At 40.8% G+C, this 25,317-nt stretch overlaps 3 protein-coding genes across 3 annotated transcripts in view; 1 reads left to right on the top strand and 2 right to left on the bottom strand.

Annotated features, from left to right (window-relative positions):
• Positions 1-490: 490 nt before the first annotated feature.
• Positions 491-6,540, bottom strand: xrcc6 (X-ray repair complementing defective repair in Chinese hamster cells 6). The gene is made up of 13 exons (XM_063482137.1): positions 6,436-6,540; positions 5,915-6,019; positions 4,508-4,620; positions 4,253-4,394; positions 3,684-3,935; positions 3,285-3,471; positions 3,005-3,191; positions 2,674-2,842; positions 2,130-2,291; positions 1,784-1,913; positions 1,434-1,534; positions 1,231-1,347; positions 491-1,047 (listed from the first exon to the last, which is right to left on the bottom strand). The coding sequence occupies exons 2-13, from the start codon at positions 5,985-5,987 to the stop codon at positions 848-850; spliced, it is 1,833 nt and encodes a 610-aa protein (XP_063338207.1). The 5' UTR covers positions 5,988-6,019; positions 6,436-6,540; the 3' UTR covers positions 491-847.
• A 114-nt stretch (positions 6,541-6,654) lies between these two features.
• Positions 6,655-10,253, top strand: desi1b (desumoylating isopeptidase 1b). Its single transcript, XM_063482138.1, has 6 exons — positions 6,655-7,010; positions 7,124-7,145; positions 7,253-7,325; positions 7,456-7,565; positions 7,945-8,067; positions 8,762-10,253. Exons 1-6 carry the CDS (start codon positions 6,923-6,925, stop codon positions 8,838-8,840), a joined length of 495 nt encoding a protein of 164 aa, XP_063338208.1. The 5' UTR covers positions 6,655-6,922; the 3' UTR covers positions 8,841-10,253.
• A 1,532-nt stretch (positions 10,254-11,785) lies between these two features.
• shisa8b (shisa family member 8b) overlaps positions 11,786-25,317 on the bottom strand; it is a 49,578-nt gene continuing 36,046 nt past the window's right edge. Inside the window, exon 5 of the mRNA XM_063481562.1 lies at positions 11,786-18,025. Coding sequence (XP_063337632.1) covers positions 17,478-18,025 — 548 coding nt within the window. The 3' untranslated portion in view covers positions 11,786-17,477. The remainder of the gene's footprint in view (positions 18,026-25,317) is intronic.

Below are 25,317 nucleotides of genomic sequence, written 5' to 3' on the forward strand. Positions count from 1 at the left end.
TAACAAGGAATAAAAACTCATCTGATAAAAAAAAGGGTTCTGATTAATAGGTGTCTAGACTACAAGACAGAGTTGAAAAACCAAACATAACGTAATGTTGTTAAGTCCTTTTTGAGCTTTATCAACAGCAAAATGCTCATGAAGAGCTTTTACCTGATGTGTAGCCAGATAATCGCCCTCCAAGAGTGACATCAGCTTTCAGACTGTCAGTACAACTCACATGGGATTAAAACTCTGATTTCTTCTTCCTGCTTTTGCGCAAGTATTAGCCTGCGCAGGCCTGCCCTCATCAGGAACAGTACTTCCTTTTTGTTATGCCGGCAAAACAAATCAATGACGAGGCCCAGGAATGCTGATCATGCAGTTTGACCTGGGACACACCTTTTTATTGTGCAACATGAACAACTAGAAATGCAGCTTAAGGTGAACTAACCTGTGTGATTATGTAAATAAAAGGAATCAGATGAGTAGTATAAAACAGTTTATTAATGCAAATGCAACGCCATCAAGTGTCACCACTAGTTACAGTATTTATAAGATCAGTGTATTCCAATGCTTCTAGACTTCTTTATAATTTCAAACACCACTAGAGTGAGTGCTTGATTACAACAGAATGACAGTTCTTTTTTTAAACATTCAAACAGTATTTATAGATAATGGGGCTGTCACGCTGTTCTTATCTAATCATGCCCAACAGGAAAACACAGCGTCTGTTCCATGTGAGGGCCGCGTAGCGAGTTTAAAAGAAGCACAGGAACCATACATGATGACTGCTCAAACAGATTCAAAATTAACCAGAACTTTTGTTTGTGCAAAGCTGTTGTGGAGTAAGTCTGGTGTAGACTCCTCATGAGCCTAAACGGGCAATCAAAGCATCTATCAGCTCCTGCTTCTTGGTCCCAGTGGTTCGAACCCCAAATTGCTTACAGGCGTCCTTTAGAACGGGCACGGTCAGCTTTGCCAGAGTGCCATTCTGCACGTGGGCCTTCAACTCATCTTCTGTCAGCTCTACTTTGGGCTTCTTCTCAGCTCCACCTCCAGTATCAGCTGCGAGTTCATGGAGTAAAAGAATAATCAGATTTATCAAATCACAGAATTCCCAAACTACTGAATGATGCAAGTTATTAATAAGTCAATCTGACTACCTGGAAACATTTTGCTTGGGATGTAATTCACAGCACATACTAGCACATAATTTTACGTAGTTTCACTAATGGTTCATGCTCTGACCTGTTTTGCGTTTGGCAGCTGGCTTGCTCTCTGGATTGTAGTAGGCAGGGTAGACCAGATCTTTGAACTCCTGGACCAGAGGACCCAGACGCTCATCTATTTGGTCAACCTTTGGCACTGAGGAAGAGAAAGAACGCGATGAGTAGAATTACTCTAGCAGCCACAAAAGCAAACTGGGATCTGTGTTTAGGTTTGCATCTTACTGATAAGATCCTCAATTTCCTCTGGAGCCATCATATCCAGAGCCAAGGCCTCCAGGTTCCTAAAATGCTGCTGGATGACTGGGTTCTCAAAACCTTCACTCCTGCATGACATTACAGAGTGTGAAAATAATATTAATGGTTACTCAAAAAACAAAAAAGGAGAAGAAAAAAAAAAGAGGGAAAAAAAAAAAAAAAAAAAAAGGAAATGCGTGACTCTGCCAGAAGTGGCAACTTCCACAAGAAAGCTGTCCTGCTATAAACCAGAGTACTTCTTGTTGTTAGTTTTATGAAATTTGATGTAACTCCTCAGTTTTCCCTGTAAAACCACTCTGCAGGGACTCTAGAGTTACCTGTATTTGAACCTGAGTTTGGAGACGATCTCCTTCATCTTGTCCACCTGTGTTTGTGAGGCCGAGGGAAACTGCGGAGGGTCCAGAGTCCGCAAATCATCGGCGAATGGCAGGTAGATGACGTTGAAACCTGGTAAAGTCATGAGCAGACAAGACGCGTCACACTGCAGTCAATTACACACAACTAAGTTCAAATGTTTAAGTAATATTTATGTATTTGCGAGTTCTCTGTATTACTGTAAAATTTAGTTATTTTTGCTAAAAGCTGTAAAGACTCTGAAGTTGCATTTAAAGAAGCTAAAATAATTAAATGTAATTAGCCATCTTGACCCCAGCACCACATTACCTGGTGGTGTAATCTGTACTTTCCCCTCGTCGAGCTCCTCATTCTGAGGCAATAGGGCAACAAACCGAGGTGGGTAGTTTCTGCGGGAGATGAAACGGCACAGAGCGAACACGTTCCTCTCGCTGCACTTCTTCAGCAAGGCGGAGAACAGACATGAACTGCCTTGAGTGAAAATAAATAAATAAATAAATAAAAATCACAGGATATCTGATTCAGTATCAATGAGATCCACATTTACTATGACTGAACAGACAATTTTTATAGCTGCTTACAATTTAATAAAAGCTTTTACTTTAAACCCATCATCAATTCTATTTTATCAAATGCTTCTCAAATTCAGGGGAGCCTAAGCATAACTCAGCTTTAACTCAGTGTTCTTGGAACAAAGAGTCTGTGCATGCAGGGTGTGGATGAGTGAAACTTAAGTTTAGTTAACTATGACCTTTATTTGAAAAAATATTTAGAAATATCCAGAGTCAACACTGTGGTTTTATTCTTCCTTCCTAGAATTAAATCAGACATACAACCGCACACACAGTTCTACCTTTCACCTCATCCTCCTCAGGATAGAGGAAGACAGCAGGCCGGATATGGTGATGCAGTTTGAGCTTTTCCATCGGTTTGAATCCAATCAGAAACAATCCAGGGTCATCAAACTTCTTAATGGCATCCACCTCGTCCCTCTCCATCACAATCTCTTTACTGCCATAATACTACACAACACACACACACACACACACACACACACACAGATAAAGTGAAGTTTTCATGTGTAAGTTAAATCTTAAAAAAAAAATAAAAATAAAAGGAAAAGCACTCAAATAATGAAATAAACATAGCACTGCTTTCGATTGGGATCAGGAGATTTTCATCACCTGGGCTTTCTTTATCTCACTGGGCAGCAGCAGACTGCCAGTTTGAGTGTGGAAGGTTCGAGTTTTGCTGCGGACTGGCTCGTTGGTTTCCCTGTAAAGTTTGATGGAACCTGGTTTGCGAGCTGCCACAGCAGTTGCATAAATTCCCACGGCTACATTTATGCCCTCCCCGAGGCACAGGTTTAACCTAAAGACAGCAGAAAGAATAGATAGTGTAAAGAACAGCCAAGAGGAAAAGGTAAATAAACACGCTATGGATACAAAGAAAGCCATCGCTTGCCTTGCCAAGGCTCGTTTCTTCAGCTCTTTGGCCCGCACCCGTTTCTGGAGGTCCTCCAGCTTGTCAGAAGGCTGCAGCTGGAGCCCCAGCTCACTCTCATCCTCTGGTGGACTTACAATGTCACAAAAGAAGAGCGAGATGTCGAAGCCCCCCGGTTTCATCAGGTGCATTAAATCAATAACGACGCCTAAAAGAAGAGGGTCAAGGGAAGACAGCCCACATACACAATTACCACATGATAACAAATCATCATACTTCAGTAAAATAATGTGAACTTGCAGAATTAGCAGAAGATAGAAACCCGAAAGGCTGGTAAAGTTAATTAATTATAAAAGCAGAGCGGCAGTGATAAAATTTACAGTTAAAAGGGCTTGCGTGAATAGCTTCTTTCAGACCCACCAGTCTCCTTGAGATCACTGGCCTTGGTGCGAGCCTGTCGGTCTTTCACGCTGTCGCCTCCATGTGGTTCATCCCTGCAGGTGAAAATCATAATCCGCTTGTGCGAGAGGCGGAGCTTGATGTCACTGTAGAGGTTGGCACAGCACCACAGAGCATCTCCTAATGATGTCTCTCCACTGCCTATGGTCTCTGCCACCAGCTTGGCACCTTTTTCCCCCCGCAGAGCATCCACCTCCTGGACTCGCTTTGCACCTGTCCAAAGCAAAAGAGACAGACAAGGGTATAAGAAAGATATGTTCAGCAGTTTACAAACTACTGAGGAAGTATGAGCCAATATTGACTGCAGCTTTGCTCTGCTCTTTTTAAGTTTTGGTCTAAAATAAAGAAAAAAGAGGAAAAAGAACTGCAGATAAGAAGATTGCCTACATTTGTGTTTGAAACAAAACAATAGCAAAATAAAGTGTAATTATGTGTTTGTTTGAAAGAAGATAAGATAAGATAAGATAAGATAAGATAAGAGCTGCTGTAACAGGCTGCTGCACACGGGGGGCGCCGGAACTGCATCTTACCAGGCTCATTGAGATCATGGTACACGTAGACATGCTTAAATGAGTTTCTGGGGTTCTTGCTCTGCTCTGTGCCATAGAAAACCAGAGCCACCAGGTCCTTGTCGCTACTGATGATCTTACTGGTGTACACAGTGCGCACAACCTACAAGAGCAGCACACAAACCATCATTGTTACAAGGTTGCTATATGAAGCAGAGCGAAATAACTACTATAAAATTAAAACTAGCAAAAGAAAAAGATAACCAGCCATCTCACCTGCATGGTCATGTCAAAGTTGGAGGGTTCCCCGTCTTCCCCTTTGATGAACATCTCCTTGGAGGCATCAACCAAGAACACCAAGCTGTCTCTCCCTGTAATTTTGTAGTCTCCTATTGAAGATGGAAACCTGGTTGATTCTGTTGTCACTTAAGTATCACTTTTTGTATCAATGCTACCTGCCAACATTTTACTTGTGCTGAAGTAAATTTTAATAACTAAAATGTGATAATAAAATGTGATAACAGCAAAAGTATCATTTCACAAATCCTGAGCCACCCCTCAATTCTTGACTTTTTGCCAGGTGCAGCATTTATTGAAACATGTGCAAAGATACAAGGAAATACAGTATATAAGGCAAGTATTCTCACAAAGGCGAGTTTATACTATTTTAACAAACTTGAAAGTCAATATTTTGTATGCCAACTTTTATTCATCAACACAGCCCTAACTCTCTAAGGTAAGTTTCTTGTCATTTCATTAAGTAGTCTTTAGGAGTAGTTCTCCAGGCTTCTTGAAGAACATTCAAACCTCTTCTTTGGATGTTGGCTGACTTCTGTTGTGTTCTATGTGAAGATAATCCCACAGTGCTTCAATAAATGTTTCGCACTGGCCTCCAGAGAGGCCAGTCCATGACTGATAGTGTTCCATTATTTGTTTTTTCATCCAGTTTTGCTTTTTACTGCATTGGCAGTGCTTTTAGGATCAACATCAGGGTTAAAAATGAAGTGGCTGCTAATCAAATGCTTTCCGTATGGTATTGCATGGCGGAGCAAAGTCTGATGGTACTTTTCTGCATCCACAAATCCATAATTTTAACAAGATCCCCAATACTGATGTCTGAAAGGCAGCCCCAAACCCTGACAGAGCAAACACTGTGTTTTACAGACGCCTGTAGACACTCTCTCCCACACATACACACATTTTCTATCTGATTCCTTCCTTAAGAATGTCTTTTTGACCCTTGAATTGAGACAACTCCTAATGAGGTTTTGGTGAGCGGTAGACAGATCCACTGAAAGGCCATGCTGCTAGAAAAAAAATCTCCTAAAGATGCTATTAATAATGTTTTTTCAAGTTACCAGTTTATGTGTAGACAAAACACTGGTTCGTCAGTGTTAGTTGCCTTTCTACACCTGAATGATTTATAAGTCAGTGTTAAGTGAATTAATAATTAAAAACATTCCTCTGAAAATTGCCAGGTTCAAGAACTGGAGTTAAAAAGGGGGGAAAAAGCAGCCAATGTTTAAAGAAAAACTTTGAAAGACCTTCATAAAACCTGGAAAGCTATTGCACAAAACACAACAAAGTGGGGCTCTTAGGAAACTAAATATAAACAAGTAAGTGGTGGCTCAAGACTTTTGCACAGTGGTGTAAATAAGCGTAGAGTAGCGGATTTTCTTTTACCCCCTGACTGCTCCCCTTCTTCTTGCTCTCCCTCCTCATCCTCGTTTTGGTAGTAGGCGTTCCACTCTGCCATTGGTGCTGCCTTCAGTCCCGTCTCAGGATTTACTGTGAAAACCAAGGATAAAAGACTGCCGCATTTACAACACTAGATTCAAACACAGTATCAATGGCAGAAGGCTTTTCTGTGGCGTATTTAAAAAGTGCATCCTATGTACTCCTACAAATAAACATATGTAGCAACTTTCACCAGATAATAATTATTATGCACACGACAAGGTATTTCAAAACAGTTTTAATGTCTCGTTAACGCATTACTAATGTTTAATTAACTATGTTTTTAACTTTAGCTAGCAAATGTTAGCTAGCTTAGCTTGTAATTAGCCACTTTTCGTGCCATTTCCATTTAGGAGCCGCCTATGTAACAATGTTATGGGTCTAATGAGGCACGAAAATTGATAGCCTAAACTTACAACATAAATGAAATACATACGCAGTTTTCGTCAGAGAATTCCGTCACTTACCGTGTGCTTCTCCTTTCTGTACACAAGTCCAGGCTAGTTTTAATCACTGGCGCGTTCAGATACGTGAACAAGCACGGTTAAAACGCCTACTGGATGTCTTATCGTCTATTGGCAGTTTATCTGCCAATCTAAGGTATTGGCCAATCCCGTTTAAAAACGCGGGGTTTATTTACCCTAAAGCCGGAAGCCCGCTGTTCACGTGATAGGACAGTAGCGTTATCGTTGATAGACAGTGACACAGCAGTGGATTTGACTCCCGGCAACTTCGAGCTAGGTTTTACATTTACTTTTTTATTTTACAGTTATTACTAGCATTTTAAACAGCCTGTAGCCTGAATTTATTATTTCTCACAGTTCCACCACCAGAAACTTTATTAAACTTTTCTTTGCTACCGGGAAGCTAGCTAGCTGGGAACTCTGTAGTGACTAAGTAACTTTCTAGAAGGTTAGCCGCATTGTCGTTTCGAATAAATCGTTTTGCGTTATCATGGACCAAACTGATTCTTATCCAGTGAAACTTTACGTATATGACCTGTCCAGAGGGATGGCCCGTCAGCTGAGTGCTTCCATGCTGGGTGAGTTTCTGACAAACTCTGTCATGACTCAGTGGGATGCTTCGGAAGTGAAAGTTGTTGTTTTCTAAGGGCGGAAAAAGTTGATCGTAATTTAAAGTATTTTATCTTTACAGGGAGACATATTGATGGGATATGGTGAGTTTACATAAAGAAAGTTCTATAAAAAGTATTCTCACTGAGCATCTGAGCTGCAGTTAAGTAGTTTAATACCACTGTTTAAAAAATGCATTGGCGTCTAACAGGCACACGGGTGTTGTGGTCCACGGGAAAGAGCACTACTTTGGTGGATCAACAGGCATCACCAATTGTCCACCTGTAAGAATCAGCACCATCCTCTCATATAAACAGTGCACTTTAAAGCCGTTTGATCTAGACACAAAATCAAGAAACTTGTGTCAGAGTCTCAGTGACAAGTCACTGAAGTGTGCATCTGTTTGTCTCCTAGGGAGGCACCCTGTTGGGTCCTCCTGATTCTGTAGTAGACATGGGCTCCACTGAAGTGCCCGAAGACCTCTTTAAGGAGTATTTAACTTCACTGGGAGAGTCCAAGTACAGGTAAAAGAAGATGATGAGATCTTTATTATTATAATTGTTATTGTTGTTGTTGTTATTTTGGAAAAATGAAACTGAACCAAACAGTTACAAATGATTTGTTTTTAAGTAGCACCAGTAGAATTAAGTGCATAGCTTGAATGCACAGAACAAGGCTCATGCGTTACTGCCCTGTTTGAGTCTAAATAATAGTTTTTAGGAATGAGCTAAAATTTACATGTAGTGTTCTTCCCCCTCATTATTTTGCATTTAAAATGTTTCTGTCTCATCACTTCCTGCTACTCACCTGCTTTTCTCCACCCTGTGGTGCACCTTTCTCTCCCTCTCTCTGCGCTTTGAACTCCTTCTTCCCTCCTCTGACTTCCTCCTTCATTTGTTGCAGAGGTGCCAATTACAACTTATTTGAGAACAACTGCAACACTTTCAGCAGTGAAGTAGCTCAATTCCTGACAGGCAGAAAGATCCCATCGTACATCACAGACCTTCCATCTGACATCCTCGCCACGTAAGCTTCTTAATTCTGTGCAGTTGAATTGAGTCTCTGCTGATACTGATGGCAAAACACTAAATATGCATAATAATATCAATTATATTATAGATAATAAATATAAATGGAAAAATGCATTTGAAATTACATGCACCCTGAATGTTGTGTTAAATACACCATTACAATATGAATGTACAGTTGTCAAAAATTAGAGACCTGGGTTGAGAAACACTCAAAACACTGAGAATGAGAAAACTATTTTTACACTGCCCAAAATAAACTACTATTTTTGGTCAACTATGATCACTAATAAGACATTTATTGGCCTTTTCAAATTGTAGAACTTTCAGCTCCACTTATTAAAGATTTAAGTGAGTGATTTAATTTTGACCCGGTGTCGTTTGTAGAAAAATCCAAAATAAATGGAAACCTGAGTGCCCAATTCTTGTTATTTAAAGACATTAAAGATGTATGCTGTACAATCATTTCATCCTGAAAAAACAACAGTTCAAAGAAATCATTAAAAGCCTGAAATGACTCAAACATTCAGTTCATGATGAGAGTATATAAGCTTCTGACCAAACTGTACATTCCTGCGTCTCTTTTGAACGATTAATCTTGTGGTATTAAGTGTTTGCTGTTCTTGTATACAATAACTGACTAAGACTTTGGTTTGTAATGTAACTGTACTCTCTGCTGTATTTCCTCACAGACCATTTGGCCAGGCTCTCCGTCCCTTCTTGGATTCCATGGTCATAAATCCTGGAGGCAACAACCTGGCTGGGCAATGATAGACCGAGTCGTGGATTTTAGAAGATAACTGATAACATCCCTGCCTGTGGCTGGCAAGTCACTTCTATATTTAATCAGCCATCACTTATCGTTATTGAGTTTTATGGTGTTATTCAACATACTCTGAGGTGTATGCGAGGGGTGCAGGTGTGCTACACTCTGTGGACAGGGGACTAAAAATGGATCTTATACTTGTCTGTGTACATTAACGTGTTTAAGATTACGTTTTCTTGGGTCAGCAGGATCATTATACATGCATATCCTCTGGATTAGTATTCAAAGTTGTCATTTTAAAGGCAGGATTCATCCTCTCATTCACTGCTACTTATGAGAGGCGTTTTCAACAGGTATTGTCATCCTCTCATGAGGTGCTCCATTATGTCTCTCTGTCATTGTGGCAGTCTGTCACAAAGTTTATTATAGTTAGATGACTGCTCAAAAATATCGAATGATGAAGAATCCATGAATCGTACTATCATCACATAACCAGCACTGGCCTTGTCTTCCAATCTTTCTGTTTTAATGTGTCTAAAGGATGTCTCGGTTTTAATCATTCACACAGATAATGAGAATTTGTAATAGTTTTCATGGACAGCAGACCTTATTGTGTCTTTCTCCAGAGATCTTGTGAGGCAGAGAGATGGCATGTAAGGACTCCTAAGTTAAAATCTGACATTTATGGAATTAAATGAAACTGTTTCTTTGATATTTCTCTATATATGAAGTTTTTATAGTGACTTTTTAAAATAAAATTAGTTTAGGAACTATTCAAATAAGTGCCTAGAGTCATTTAAAGATCACTGACAAGGCTTATACTTCTTGCTCTAAGACTTTATTACAAAAAATATTCTTGTTGAAAATGGTGGTGTAAAGACTCTGATTGTGTTATGTTGGTAACAAATTGCTAGATGTGTATCAAAATGCACAAAGTGCCAGGATGTAACAGGATACTTTAAGTTCAGTTGTTTTGGCAGAAATCCAAATCTGAATTTGAGTCCAATGCCAAAAATGAGGTATTTGTTCCTTAGTGGTCAGTTTGTTTATTTAACGTGCCATGCTGTGTTCTGCCTTTTCTTCAGTGGGGGTGTGAAATCGTTTCCACTTTTTCTGTCCGTCATCCCAATAATGTAAAAACTACTAACTTGAATTTCATGGAACTTGGTGGAGAGGGAGAAAAAAATGTAATCTGGTGCCTTAATTCTTTTTATTTGTTTGTTTTTACTGTTTGTATTCCTGTAGTTATTAGAACAGGATGCATTTCAAGGCCAGCTCAGTTAAACCCGTTCTGCCGGCTGGTCTGGCTTTAAAAGTATCGTTTGACCAAAGTTTTATCTTCAGAATGCCACCTCCAAGTTCTGTATTTCGTCCAGGAACATCTGATGAACACAGGGAAATATATATATATATATATATATATATATATATATATATATATATATATTATTTTTTTTTTTTTTTTTTTTTTTTTTAAATTCAGGACCACTCAGCTTTACAGCTTTCATTTGCTTTGTCGGATTTAGAGTTTTTTCAGTTCATAAAGACACACTGTTTTATATACATTATGGATATTTGACTGTTTAGATTTGCATGATTAAACCAGGCATAGGAAAACTATGCGTATCAACCACTTACCTCCATCACTGTTTTGGCAAACTGTGTTTAATTGTTGTGTTTGGGACATCTTTACTCTAAATATTGTTTAACCTGTTGCTCCTTCACCATCCTGATCCTACTTAAAGGGTATGCGTAGATCATTAATGCACAAGTCTTAAAAAGGCCATCGTTTTGCTCATATTCAAATATAAATAGGTCTTCAGTTTATTCAGATTGTGAATCTAAAATGACTGAATTGAACCTGGATTTGTTGAGGGGGGGAAAATGTACTTAAAAAAAAGATGTTTGCTTACAAGCAGAGGGTCACACGTGGTTTAGACAAATGTTTGTCTTAAAAGGATTAATATATATGTTCGTCTGACATCTAAACCATCATAGGTGGTATCCCTACCCCAATCCTATATTTTGGAAAGAGGCCAAACCTTTTTTGGTGAGCATGTGAGGTGTTTTGATGTGTCTAAGTTAGTATGTTTATTTTCTTTGTTCCCTGATTCCCGAAACCTGGGCTGTTTAAACTGGGGTGATCATTGATGATGATCTAGACCTCACAAGGCAAATGTTTCACTCTGCACTTTATTAAATGTGTGACATTCTCAAATACTATCTTCCATTAAAATTGTTATTCTCTGAGGACTTTTATGTTGACTTCTTTATTAAAATGTTTTCTCTTCAGTTCTATAGTATTCATCAAGCATCTTAAGCCACTTCTAAATTCTTCATGTTTTGCTTCTTTTGTGTTAAAGAATAAAGCCGTTTATACCAAGTACTAACTTTCAAATCTCGGTAAAATTGTACAAACACAGTTTTTCTGCACCTATTTCCATTTTCCTGGCAAAATATAAAGGAAAGAGAGGCGGCGCCAGACTTTTGCACTGTATGTCATTAGTAGCAATCGGTGATTCGCTTCAGAAATCAAGTTTCCAGGACTCAAAACTGCTACTGCTCTGGTTCCATGTAATATAAAGAGCAGCTACAAGGTGGCACTACAGGATCAGTCCTGCAGCATCAGCTGTATTTGTCAGTCAGGCAGGTCGACTATTAAATGTTTTTAAATGACCAAATATTTGTGTGAGTGACGCTGCTTCAAATATTCAACATGTACTGAACCTGCTGCCTCTGAAGTAAACACATTTCACTCCAGCTGCTCCAAGAAAAAGTTTCCAGAAAGTGCACTAAATGACAATATTTGTCTGATGAAATGAGAGCTGCCAATTTATCAGTGGTCTGAAGTGGTATGCCCATGAGGATCAGAAGTCTAATATTAATTTCATATGAAAACCAATCAAACCAAACTCAATTTTTTTTTTAATATCAATATTTAATAGTTCATCATTAAAAGTGTCTTCTAAACAGTTTGTTAGAAACAACATCTCTAGAATATTTTGGGTATAAAGTAGTTGTTCTGTTGTAGTAAGAAGTATGGATACATACAGCATAAACACTACGTACTGTATTTCTCTCCAATACACTCTGACCTCATCTGTATCTATTATATTTTATTACTTGCAGTAACTGAGGGAGCCAAAGTGGTGTAAACTCGGCAGTCTTTACCCAGCAAAAAATTATTCTTCCAGTTTTAAACATGCGGACAAATGTTCAAAAGCAGTTCCTTCTCACCACTTCTGGCCATATAGACCTCACCAGTGGCTTAGACATAGGTACTGCAGTTCATTTGTGCCACTGTGTTTTGCCACTTACATGAAAAGGCCTGTCTATTGCCCAACTCTGCCAACATAAAGTCAAATATTCTGTTAAAACCTGACAGCAGTAATACTACTACTAATAAATACTCTCTGTTCATACAGCCCTTATATAAATAAAATATATAGGAAATCCAATAAATAAAAATATTTACACAATAGTCATAAATCAAAGCAAAAATGATTCCCAGATGGTGGTTGCACTACATAAAACAAAAATCAACAAAAGACGGAGTAATAATGTACAAAATGTGTCAAGAATTTATCACAAAGACATGAAAAAGCGGTTTGTTTCATCTGCAAAGACTAGAAGATCAGGTGGAGAAAAATGCAGTTTTCCATACCACGGGGGAAAAGCAAACAAACATTGGAAGCACTTGTTCACTGCAAAGAACTAAACTGCTATTGTTTAAGGGAAAAAAAGCAGCAGCTCTCAACATTTTAAACCCACAACACCGACCGTTTGGAGGGGAAACGGATGCCTGCCCAGGACACTGCACTGTTGAAGAGGGGAATCGCATAATTACAGACGTATCCTTCTTGTGTTTACATACAAGGGAATGAAGACAAGAGAGGGTGCGGTGAAAGAGTTGCCTGTTTTTTTTGTTTTCTTGACACAGCAGGAGCCACAGAGCTCTAAATGCCATTCACTTAATGTGACATCATTGTGAATGATGCAGGTGTTTGTCTCGCTGATCTCTGCTGCTCCTATTAGATTTGGGTTTACTTTAGTTTCCTTTTGCAGTCCAAAGACATGCATGTTAACGGGTGATGTCAGTGTGCGGGCAGTAGGTGTGACTATACCCTCCTACGAACAGAGGAAAAAAGTATCTTCCAGTTTAACGTTTTCACCCAAACACATGAGATATCATTGGAAAGGCCAGGATATCCTCTATTGAGCACATCATGACTTATTAAGTTAGCTCAAATAAGTAAAAACATATAGACCAAAAACAAATGTCCATTACAGGAGACATAAATGAATAGGGTGGATCTCAGGAGGATATGACAGGTTAAGCAATTTGAAGTGCTTAGAGTAGGTGAATGTGGCTCAAGCCTTTATAAATACCAGGTTAGACTTGCACTTAGCTTATGTACCAGACTGAGTATTAGAAACAGTGTTAAATGAGACCTGCTGTGTGTTTTTTATTATTTTCTGTCACTCATGTACTGTTACAGTGGTGGCTACTTATATTAAACATGTCTCTGTTATGGTCATTTCAGGCACATAGCTCCAGCTATGGATAAAGAAGCTCAACCTACTGTTTGCAAGGGGCAACCAATCAGAACAAAGTTGGGAGGATGGGTTAAAGGGAGAGGAGTTAGAACAGTGGATCAAGTGAGGGGCTGCACTAAGGCTCATTATAAGACATGTGAGGATTGCTTCGAGCTATGGGTTGCTGTCGGATTAAGTCCAAAATTAAAATATGATAATAGGTCCCCATTAATTACAGATTTTGGCTGACAAAAGACACCAAATATACATTTACTGTACTTTTACCTATTATCAAAATTTCTGACATTTCTCCACATGGTTCAAATGAACAGTTTAAAACCCCTGTCACGAATGCCTCCATGACAGCAGCTGACAACAGTACCAGTCACAGATTATCAAATCCCTTTAAAATTGAAAATTTTCAAAGTTGCTGCTTTTCTTGCTCATTTCTCCAGGGATAAATCATAACTTCTATAAGCCTGGTGGCAAGATTTTAAACCTCATGTATTTTTTTATTAAGAAGTTCAGGTGGAATATGAATAGGTCCATATGGAGAGATGAACCAAAAATGAATTATGATGCAAATGTCCAGCTTAACAGAACATTTTGGTGTCTTAAAAAAATTCAAGCTTGTTCCATCAGGCAGCTGTTCCAGTGGAAAACAACTCCAAAACTTAGCAGACAGACAAATATAGGTGAGAGGAGAGAAAGTGTTAAACTTTACTTTGGGTAGAGGCCAAAACAAAATGTTCCTCTCGATCATTTGGAAGAGTTATTAAAATTTTGGTCTGCTCAAAAGGGCAGAATAGGTCAGATTTTTTTGTTCACCTGTCTTCTTATGACATATTGTTAAGGTGCTGTGACCTCTTTGCCATACTCATATACGGATCCTTCATTTAGGAAAATATTAACCATATAACATTCTTATTGTTTAGTATCTTGATTTCATGTTTAAAATACCATACTGCAGAATTGCATTTGACCAACAGTGCATCTATGTGTTGCTGTAGAGTTGTGTTTGGGCAGTCTTTATTTAGCAGCTGTGTTGTTTTGCATGCGTTGCCCAATGTCTTGACTCAATTTAACCTACAGCAACCTTTTTTCCTGCCTCTTAATTCAGCTGCTACATAATCAAAGGAAAGTTCCCCCCTCAGCTCTTTCAGCACAAATTCAATTCATGAACCTCATGGAACCATTTCTGGACACATGTGTCGTACATTGTACATCTCCTGAGGGTGTTCCAGTTGTACATCTTCACCAACAAGTGCAGTGGAAGCAATGCAAAAACTGTTGAATGTTTAAATCAACAGCCGCAGCTCTGCACAGTGTCCTTTGCTGTCCAGGGTTCAGAGATGAAATGAGAAATGTCTAACGCTCCAGGGCTGGAAACGCCTCAGAAAACTTTCCCGCAATGGCGCCTGTAGGTTAGAAATTACATACAGGCATCTGCACACTCTGAATTATGCCTCAGACAGTTCAATAGTAGGAGACCAGATCCACACTGACTCCTTCCCCCAAGGAAGGAAAACATGCAGCAGTGTGTGTTTGTTTTTTATTTTCCTGTTCTCTTTCCTCCTTTTCTCTCCTTTCTAAAGAGTTTGAGCCTCTGGCTCTTACGCTCTTCCTCTCTTTCCTTCTCTCCTTTTCTCTAGCTAGGATGGAGGCTGATGGGAGCTGACATGATGGTGGCATTGTCCTCACCGTCAGTTAATGTGACCCGCGGGGATGCTGTCCCCGTATGCTTGGCCTGATGGCGAAGAATGCAAAGCGCTTCATCTCAGAAAATTGGTGGGAGAAAAAGGGACAAGGAGAAAACAGCTGTGCATGGAGGTAGACTGAGAGCTGCAAAATAGAAGAGGTGTTTTTACAAGATAAACAGGAGGTAACTTGATGCACACAAAAGCTTGTGGGGCCTGAAAATTACCTGAACTTTTACCTCGACGATTGCACTGAATGGTTGATGATATCTATATAGATCACAATGAGAAAACTCTTAAACTAATATGAAGATGATTGCATCAGATTTTAATATCAGTATTTAGCCAGCTCCAACTGGATCACAATCAAAAGCACTTATTTTTAATTCATTTGTACACCAGCCCAAGTTGGGGTTTTTTTTAAAAAACATGAACGCCAATGATTAACTCTCTTTTAAGAGCCAACCTCAAGTGGCCATTTGAGGAACTGCAGTTTCCAAAACTTCCTCATGGGCTTCATTATTAATGCTGCGTTCCATTTGCCTCAGATGTCAGAGTTAAGAGAGATCTCCCGAGTAGAGCACGTCCCTGTAGTATCGTGTATCATTAGCATTAGCATTAGCATCATAGTATTGATTTTACACATTTACATGCTCTGAAACCATCTTGGATTATGAAGTTGAGGTTGGTGATGCTATTCCATCTTTCTAAGGTGGAAATTTAACTTGGGTGGGTGAAAATTCCAATTAGGAACTCCTAAATTCCAACTTTTGACTTCAAATGGAACACACCATTAGCCACAGAGATTTTATACATTTGTTTAATCCAGATAAATACTGAAGTGTAGATGAAAAACATCAGTTTGATAATTTCCCAGCAAGAAATTGTTGTTATTGCTAAACTAGGCTAACTGTCTGCGTTAGTGTGCTTCATACCTGTGCTTCTCAGGAGAAGAAGCAAGGTGCAGTAGCTAGCACTGTCACCTCAAAGTAAAACAGCTCTTGGGTTTCTTTTGATAACATTAATTTCAAAAAGGTTTTCAAACTATTATCATTTACAATGAGTTCCTTTAAAGTGGAGGAGGTAGTGAGTAGGAGAACAGAGACAGAGTTCCCATTAAATGACATGAACACTTCCAATGTTCCTGAGGTCTAACATTTGCAGGTGAATGACAAAAAAAAGAGTACACAGAAAGCTATATTTGAGTCAAAATAGCTGCATGCTAGCTGTGACTATTTCTTTGGAATGGAATTTGATTTTTTTTTTTCTAGCTAAATTGGTAGCCACATGAACTGATCACCTGCTCCACCTGTGCTCAGGTAGAATTATTTTGAATAATACAAACTGACTGTTTCTTTTTGCCTAATTTGACTCGAAGTATCAAGCCTTCTGCTCTAGGGTGGCTGGCAGTAGTATTTTGTTGTTCTTTTGTTCTGCCCATGTTTCTATATTACGGAGCCCCGCACGGGACATGGGAGAAAAAATTAAGATGAACTTTTGCAAGATCTCGCAAAATAGACTGCATCCTTCGCAAGTCAAATTTGAAGGCCGAGTCGGTGTATCCTTTATGACCCAACCTTCCCCAGAATTCATAGCATGGCCAGCCAATTCGTTTCCAACAATGGCAGCAGCTAGTTAGTTTTAATATTACTCTTTCTGGGTCACAAAATAAACTTTTAAGATATTTTTAGGCGTGAATGTAGCTGTGTAAACTTCGAATATCTGCCCGGTTTATCAAGAGATCACATATTTGCAAAAGTGCTCCGGCGTTTTGTCTGTTACCCACCAGCTCGAAGCTAACGGGAGGTTGAGGCCCACTACAGCCGGGGGGAACACCACACTCCCGGCACAACGTGCCTCGACCTCCCGGTCGGCTTCGTGCTGGCGGCCTCCGAAGGATGCGGCAAAAACATTTGCGAGATCTCGCAAAACTTTTGCGAGATCTCGCAAATGTTCATCTTTATTTTTTTTTCTCCCATGTCCCTTGCAGGGCTTCGTACCATATGGCCTGTACAACCGCAATTGAAGCACACTGTAGTGGAAAATCTTTAGTAGTTGGACATTTTTATAGCTTTGCAGCCTATTGAAGCCTGAGACTGGATTTGAGATATCCTTGGGTGAAATCTAAACATTTATTATATGAGACATTTGCTCAATTGCGGTAATAACCTTTACCAGCACAGTCCATTTTCTACAAAGTGGTGGTTCTGCACTGTTTTCCTCCTGAACCTGACTGTTTCCTCTTATGAAAACACCCCTTTTCATTTTTTCGTGTCTTAAAAAAACTTCTTGTTTAATTAACCACATGTTGGACGAGCTGTCCCAAACTCTGGCCTTTTTGGCTTATGCCAAAGCGTTTTCGTTTTTGTGTTAAACATGGTTGAAGGCCGCACTCTGAGTTGCTGCCGCTCAGACAGTCACCTCATTTGCACTGTGGGTGGAGTAGCTCTTCTGTCTGGTGTGGTGGTAATAAGTGGGTTGAGATGGATGTTGCCCCTGGACATGTGGCCCCTGTCCTGCTCCCCCTCCAGTTCCTCCATACATCCCTCCATAGGGTTGAGTATAGAGATCTGGGACATTCTCTGTGCTCTGCTGCCTCCGGGTTGAGTAGTTGTGTCTCCGGGTGGAGCTGTGCAGAGAGGTGGAAGTATGCGCTGGGGCGGAGGTCTGCCTGTGGACATGGCGGGCGTTTGGCTCCCATGCTTTGAAGGCCGAGTTGGAGAGAAACGGGTGTGTGGTTGTCTTAGAGAGGCGTGATTGCTCGAGGTGGCTGGGGGGGATGGAGATTGAAAGAGGGGAGTGGATGTCGTGGTGTGCTGGCAGGGGTTGGTGATGGATGTATGACTTCTCTTTAGGTGGAATGGGCACAGGCTGGAAGGCAGGCGGGGCTACAGGCTGGTAGTGGGAGAAATCCATGAGAGGGAAGCTCTTGTAGTAGCTCCGAGATGCAGTTTCAGCTGCAGAGAGACAGGGTGGAGACAGTCTGTGAGACAAAGACAACCATAACCGTAAAACCTTTAAATACCCGAGAAGTCTCCCCACCCTCCAGGCTTTCAGTTTGATGGGCATCGAGAAAGATCGGAGCTTTAGCCCAACATTAATCTTGTCCAATCTTTTTTTTATTTTCAGACAGATGTGACCATGAACAAAGGTCTAGTTCTATTTTTAAACTTACGGTTTTCTGTTGTAGTAATACACTTCTCCACCACCGTGCTTGACAAGGTTTGGCTGATGTTTGGCTGATACGCTGTGCTAGGTTGTCACTAATCATGGCGCTGTGCATTTTGCCCAAGTATTTCCAGTTTAGTCTTGTCTGTCCAAAGGACACTGTTCCAGACGTCTTGTGGTTTGTTTAGACGCAACTTGGCAAACCTAAGTCGTGCTGCTTTGTTCTGTGTAGAGACAAGAGGCTTAGTTTCTGACCAAATAAGCCATGCTTGTTCAGTCTTTTTCTAATTGTATTGTGATGTACTTTACAATACTAAAATGATGCAGGGCATGAGGGATACTATATTAACACACACCTGAATGCTCAAGACCAGCACCTGGCTGCTTCTGACCCTCTTAATTTCTATGGAAGCAGTGAGGCTGTATTAAGTTTTTCAAAGGATTGCATAGAGTCCTTTTCACATGACTGTTAGTGTTGTTATTTTCTATAAACTGTTCAGACTACTTCCATCAGGCAGGAGGTACTGCAGTATCCGGTCCCGAACCAGCAGACTGAGAGACAGCTTTTTCCATCAGGCCATCAGACTGCTGAACACTTCGTAGACACCTCGCCGTCACTTACCAGAACTTCAACATTATGCACTCCATACTGTACATAAATGCCACTTGTTTTGCGCAATATCCAACTGCTGACCTCTGTATATTCTATTTTTCATCTGCTGTACCAGTGTACCTGCACATGCAATGTGACAATAAAAGTAGTAAATGACCTTTCCTCAAATCTTAGTCTTTATAGAATTTGTCCCAAATATAAAGTTGCCAAATTTATTTAGAGAAAAAAATAAGCACAAATGGCTATTATTACTCTACTCTTTTTAATTCTATTTTATTCCTTTAACCAATGGCAACTTGTGTGTGGACTGTGGGATTTATGTACCAAATTCGGGTACACTCATTTATAGTGTTAATAAATATAGCTTTCTGCTCACTTCTTGCTCTGTCACAGTGCAGTGTTACAGTAGAAGTTAAAAAGTTGGGTCGGTAGCGCAAACATGCTATATTTGGCCTCTTTAAACTTGTTTACACTTTGAAATCATTTTCAATTTATCACAGTCTGATGCAGTTCTGAGTCACATGCAGAAGCAGGCTAAGAAATTAACTGTCAATTCACAAACACATGATCTGTCATCATAGGAGGAGGGCTCAAGTCTGAATCACGGTTAATCCATGATGCATTTCTGGCCTCCTGGCTCCAGCCTGTCAGCAATGTCACTATTGATTGAACCTCTGAATGTATCAGAAAGCTTTTATGCAACTCCTGCAGGCAGAATTTAAAAAATGATCTCCTCACAAATGGACCGTGTTAGCATGAAAATGCCCTTTTTTATATGTGTGAAAGTTTTTAAAAAGTACATTTAAAGGAGCGGAAAGGAGGGAGTCAGAGGAAGGTGAAGAGAGGATCTGAAAAAGATCAAAGGGCAGGCTGGTTGTTTAAGTATTTCCAACTGGCATGCCCTTGAGGTGAGTGAATATTAGTGGTGTTAATCTTTTCTTGAGATACTGGAGGGCAGGAGGAGCAGGAGAAACTGAAGAGTGCAATGGAGATGATGGAGGTAAAGGTATGTGTGTCAGGAAGAGGGGACACAGCGATGGAGGTTTATAAATACCCTCGCCCTGAGTCTGACTCTGCTTGTGCATGTGTGTGCGCGTGTCATCGGCACACACATGCTAAACACTGCATAAACTAAACACTGAGGTTATCGCCGCTAGCTTCCTGGTTACATGAACAGTAACCTTGTCTCTGAGTGTGCTTTCATTGTTTTTGCTGGAAAATCAGAGTACACCGACAAAGGTTGTTTCCGTTCTTTTCAAAAGCAAATATATTTAATCTCAACAATGTCATTTTATTTTATTATTTCATAGAAAAGCATAAAAAAAACTTTGAGAACAAGTGAACTCCTATCATGATTCAGTCTGATATTTTGTTGAGCAGATGGTAACAGTTCCCTGCTTCTGTAATGGAAAACAAGCACAAGTAAAAATGTAATTACACTAAACTAGCTTTTCAGAGCCAGCTGAGGCATAAGGAGACTAAGGTGCCGCTTGGGGCCCTTATACCAGGAGGGGCCTCCAAGAGCACACGAGACAGGTGACAAATACATGGTTTGTGCTTGTGATATATCAGTAGTTATCATAGAAGAGAGAGCAAGTTATTTAGATAAACAGACGTTAACAGACTTAGTCAGCCACTATAAAGGTTGTGCTACATGCATAAGTAACAAATGAACGGCCCTGTCCCAACTTCTTTGAGAACTGTTGCTGTCATTAAATTCTAAAATGTGCTAATATTTATCTTAAAATGACATACTTTCTCAGTTTAAAAATTGTAATGTTTGATGTCTTCTACTATGAATAAATGTGGTCTCTGTTTTGCCTTCCGAACAGACTGAATTCTTTATGTCATAGATTCAACAAAGTGCTGAAAACATTGCTCAGAGGTTTTGGTCTGGTGATAGTACCACCATACAGTTCATGTTCCACTACATCCCAAATCTGGTGCCTATGGAGGCCATTTGTGAGCTTACTGTCATGTTCAGGAGACCATTTGAAATGACTTGAGCTTTGTGTTATCCTATTGGAAGCAGCCATGAGAAGATCTATCTTATCTACCTATTCGGAACCATGGTAACAGGGTTCTGGCTGATCGGAGCTGGCTTGGCCCTGGCTTATCGAAAAATTAAGAAAGCGGAACCGGCTGTTCAAACCTCCACAAGGCTGCCCGCTGGAATTGAAACGATGGGAAGAGGCGTGAGTTTCTCAAAATGGGCTCATTGAGTGCAGCACGGATAAGATCTTGGAAAGGCTACGGCTGCTGTGAATACTCAGAATAAGATCACTGAGTGCAGACTGGATTACATCTCGGAAGGGCTAGCTCGGAATAACATCTCTGAGCGCAAATTGGATGACATCTCGGGGAGGCACACTGTCGTGAGTTTTTCAGAATCGGCTCCTTGAGCACAAGAATGACAACATCACAGAACGCAAGTATGGCGAAGCTCGCGGCTCTCCAACGGGAGATTGAGAGACCAGTGTTGGACTGTAGAACTGCTTTGAAATTCATATGAGCTGTTCGCACTAAAGTAAAAAGCACCATCACTTCATGCGGATACCTTCTCGGCGCCAGCTGCGGTCGCAAGGCTGGAGCCGAACAACAACACCCTGATAACGACTTTGTTTAGACTGTTCCTTCCCATTCCATGCAAGGCCACCTGGGTTGGCTGGAAGACTGTACTTAGCCTGGCAGGGCGAAGGACACTGTCTCAGCTGAACTCTGGACACATACACACACATGCACACAGACATATATACTGATATGCACACACTCATCCCCCCTCCCTTTCCAAACGCCTTCGACGCTTATTCCCTTCCGATGCTGACGGTGGATCAAGGAGACCAGCGCACAGGCTGCAGGCCCGGATGTACTGTCTAAATCGGCTGTCTCTCACCCTTTACCCACCCCTGTTGCTTGTCATGTGCTTCTTTGGTGTATTAAGAGTTTTTTTTTTTCATGTGCTATGTGCAGAGGTGTTTTTTTCTGTTCTCAAACTGATCTCCCTATTGGAGCTCAGTCTGGGGGGAGTTATTTTTTTCTCCTTATCTTTCCTCATGTGGTGCTTTTTCCATTGTTATACCTCTCTGACCTGCCTTCCCCATGTGATGTTTTGTGTAATGTATGTATGGTCGGAGGGTAAGATGGCGCCGCCATTGTGTGTAATAGGTCGGCAGCCTTATGAAATTTCCCCTTGTGGGACTAATAAAGGTATATCAATCAATCAATCAATCAAAAAAGATGGGCACTCTGCGGTCATTAAGGGATGGATGTAGTCAGCAACAATACTCGGATAGGCTTTCTTGTTTTAATGATGCGAAGATTAAGCACCATGGTATCACCCACACAAGTTGCAGCCAGCAGAAGTTTGAACTGCTGAAATAAGGCAGGATGGATCCATCCTTTCATGTTGTTTCTAAAAAATTCTGACAGTACCATTCAAATGTTGCTGCAGAATGCAATTGCTTTGAAGATGAGGAGCAGGTCTGCAACCATTTGCGGTCTTCAAAGTGACTTTGGTGTCAAAATGGTGATAGAAAAGCAATAAGTCAGAGTCAGTCTGCTATGAGTTTCTGATTAAATGGGGTCAAGTGGGCGATTATGTCCAATTTATTTTCTGAAAATGGTGCGATTAACTGTGATTAACTTAAATCAGAGAAAAATCACATTCAGTTACTTGCATTCAGAGTCCAGCAATAACTTCACAGATCTGAGGTTCTAACACAGCTGGTGTCGTAGTTGCTGCGGCACGGCAATTTAACTGCAGATGACATAGGAACTCAGCAACCTTGCATTTATATATGTAGTGAAGTAGATTCTGGGTTAGGATGTTACATGATGTCCATAAACGCACCATTGTCATCCACACCTTCCCAGCCGACAATTACCCGGCTATAAGAAACGGCTGCGCTTCACTACTGAGAGAAGGCATTTGGCAGTCTTAGCAATCCAAGGTGGCTGCGAGCATTAGGCAGTCAAACATTGCATATCTCTTAAGGAAAGCTACTCAGAATTGCCCTTAGAGAGTGGTAAGTGCGACCTTTGTGTTTATCATACCGTGGCATAGTAGGGTGGACTTGGACTACTGTTTCCCTCCTTTGTTGCAGGTGTGCATTATACTGCTGCTGTCTTGTCAGATGCCATTTTGTTTGTTACGCACTACTTTTAAAACGTATAGTGATTTGGGATGTGTTGGTTTTATGTGGATCTTTTACTGCATTGTTTAACGTTTTATCTTTTCTTTTATTGTTTTAGTGGCGGTGCGGCCGCTTGTTCAGAGGCTAGGCACGTGAGGTGGAATCCCCTCCCCGATGCATGTGCGTGTACACACCGGGCATAGGCTGATTGGACCGTTTAGAATTTAGTGTGAGTGAGGTTGCTGTGAAATCACATTGGTGAGTAATTGGTGGCACCCATGGGCACCCCTCCCGTTAGGTTGCCTCCTCAAGTGGCCGGCCTCCACCATTTTGTCTAGTTGTTCTTCTTAATATATTGTACTTGTTTTAGGGTAGCATTGTGGTAGGGAGTATGTCGTTTTAATCATTGTGTGGTAATAAAGTGTTTTAATTTATTATTTTACACTCTCACCCCTGCTACCCTAGGTGCCTTTTTAATCTTATAGTTATGTTTTAGTAGTTTCTCTTAATAAACTTTGGAATTATAAACTTCCTTTGTCTCACCTCTGCCTTTAAATAACGAGTCTGTGGGCTTTGGTAGCCAATGCAATCCTCTCATTGGCTAGAGAAATCTTTCCTGGGGGTGTAACGTCCTCCCCCAGGTGGCGTTGTCACTACTTTAGTAACCGTCCCCGGTTATTTCTCATTCGCGACACCACATATAGGAATAGAACAATAATATAACCAGATGGCAGCTAGAATTCAGCTGCAGTTTTGTAATCAGAGATTTGCAGATGTGGAAAAAAGTGAGGTAAGGTGGTGCAACTAAAAAAAAAAAAAAAAAAGTATATCATTAAAGCACTGTGTTCTTAGTCTGATATGAAGGAATCTATTGGATCAGAATATCTCATTTTTTTTAACTGAAAACATTTTGTGCCAGTCTTGGTAGCCGGGGATCACTCCGCCAAGACCTCTGCTCCTGGCTGCCGCCCAGCTCACAATGCAGCCGACCCCTACGGTGCCTCCTGCAGGTGGTGGGCCTGCAGGAAGATGGGCCGATGTCCTTTTTCGGGCTGTCCCATGGACTTAGGCCCAGCCACCAGACGCTCGCCCTCGGGCACCCTCCCCGGGCCTGGCTCCAGGGCAGGGCCACGGTAACCCTTGCCCGGGCAGGGTGAACTGTTCCCTCGATGGCCTTGTCATAGGTGTCTTCTGAATCACTCTTTGTCTGGTCCCTCACCCAGGACCAATTTGCAATGGGAGACCCTACCAGGGGTCAAAAGCCCCCAGACAACATAGCACCTGGGATCCCTGGGACACACAAACCCCTCCACCATGATAAGGTAGCTATTCACAGAGGTGCTCAGAGTAGAGCCGCTGCTCCTCCACATTGAAAGGAGCCAGTTGAGGTGGTTCGGGCAACTGACAAGGATGCCTCCTGGGCGAGGTGTTCCGGGCATGTCCCACCGAGAGGAGGCCTGGGGCAGACCCAGGACACGCTGGAGGAGGTGGCTGAGGAGAGGGAGGTCTGGGCTTCTCTGCTTGGGCTGCTGGCCCCGCTACCCGACCCCGGATAAGCGGAAGAAAATGGATGGATGGAACATTTTTGTGCTGTTGCATTTCATGATTATTTCATATTAAATACTGAAGTTAAACGGTCCCGCTGGAAAATGTTTGTATTGTAATGTTTGACTGAATCACCTGTATCTGAAGAAGAAAACATGAAACTGAGAATATTGCGAATAATTGTGGATTTCAGTTCATTAAGAAAAAGGTTACTAATCAAATTCTTGTGGCAATTATGTTCTTGTTTAGTTGAATTTTCTTTTTTTAATAAGATTTACATTGAGAGGAATAATAAAGACTAACAGGTTTCTATATAGGTTTATGGTTTCTGTGGTTGAAAAACTTAACAGGTGTAGCAAGAGTAAGGAGGGCCTTCTACTCCAGTCCTGAAGCTAAAGCATTCATCTCTCAAAGCCTTTACTGTTACTTTTACTGGTCATGACCAAACTAGCAAAAACTCATATTTGTCTTGAAAAGCAGTTGTGCCTTTGGATGAGCAGTAGAGGAATATTTTGTTGTAATGGGTGCCTGAGGTCGTTTTTGTTCTGCTACATATGTGTGTGACCTTTGCCAGCAGAAAACAGTCCTTACTGGAACCTGGTAAAAGTCCTAAAGCCACCTTTCCTGTTTGTCGTACGTTTGCTCTTTATTCACAAATCTCCATAAAAATACATTTGGAGGCATTATAAAAATGTGCAGAATGCAACAATAGAAAGGTGAAACTAGGCAATTTGAAAATTTGGTGCAAACAGTCTTAGTTGATTAATGTGCCCATTTGTGATACTGAAAA

This window comes from Pelmatolapia mariae, linkage group LG8, assembly GCF_036321145.2.
Source record: "Pelmatolapia mariae isolate MD_Pm_ZW linkage group LG8, Pm_UMD_F_2, whole genome shotgun sequence".
NCBI lineage: Eukaryota > Metazoa > Chordata > Actinopteri > Cichliformes > Cichlidae > Pelmatolapia > Pelmatolapia mariae.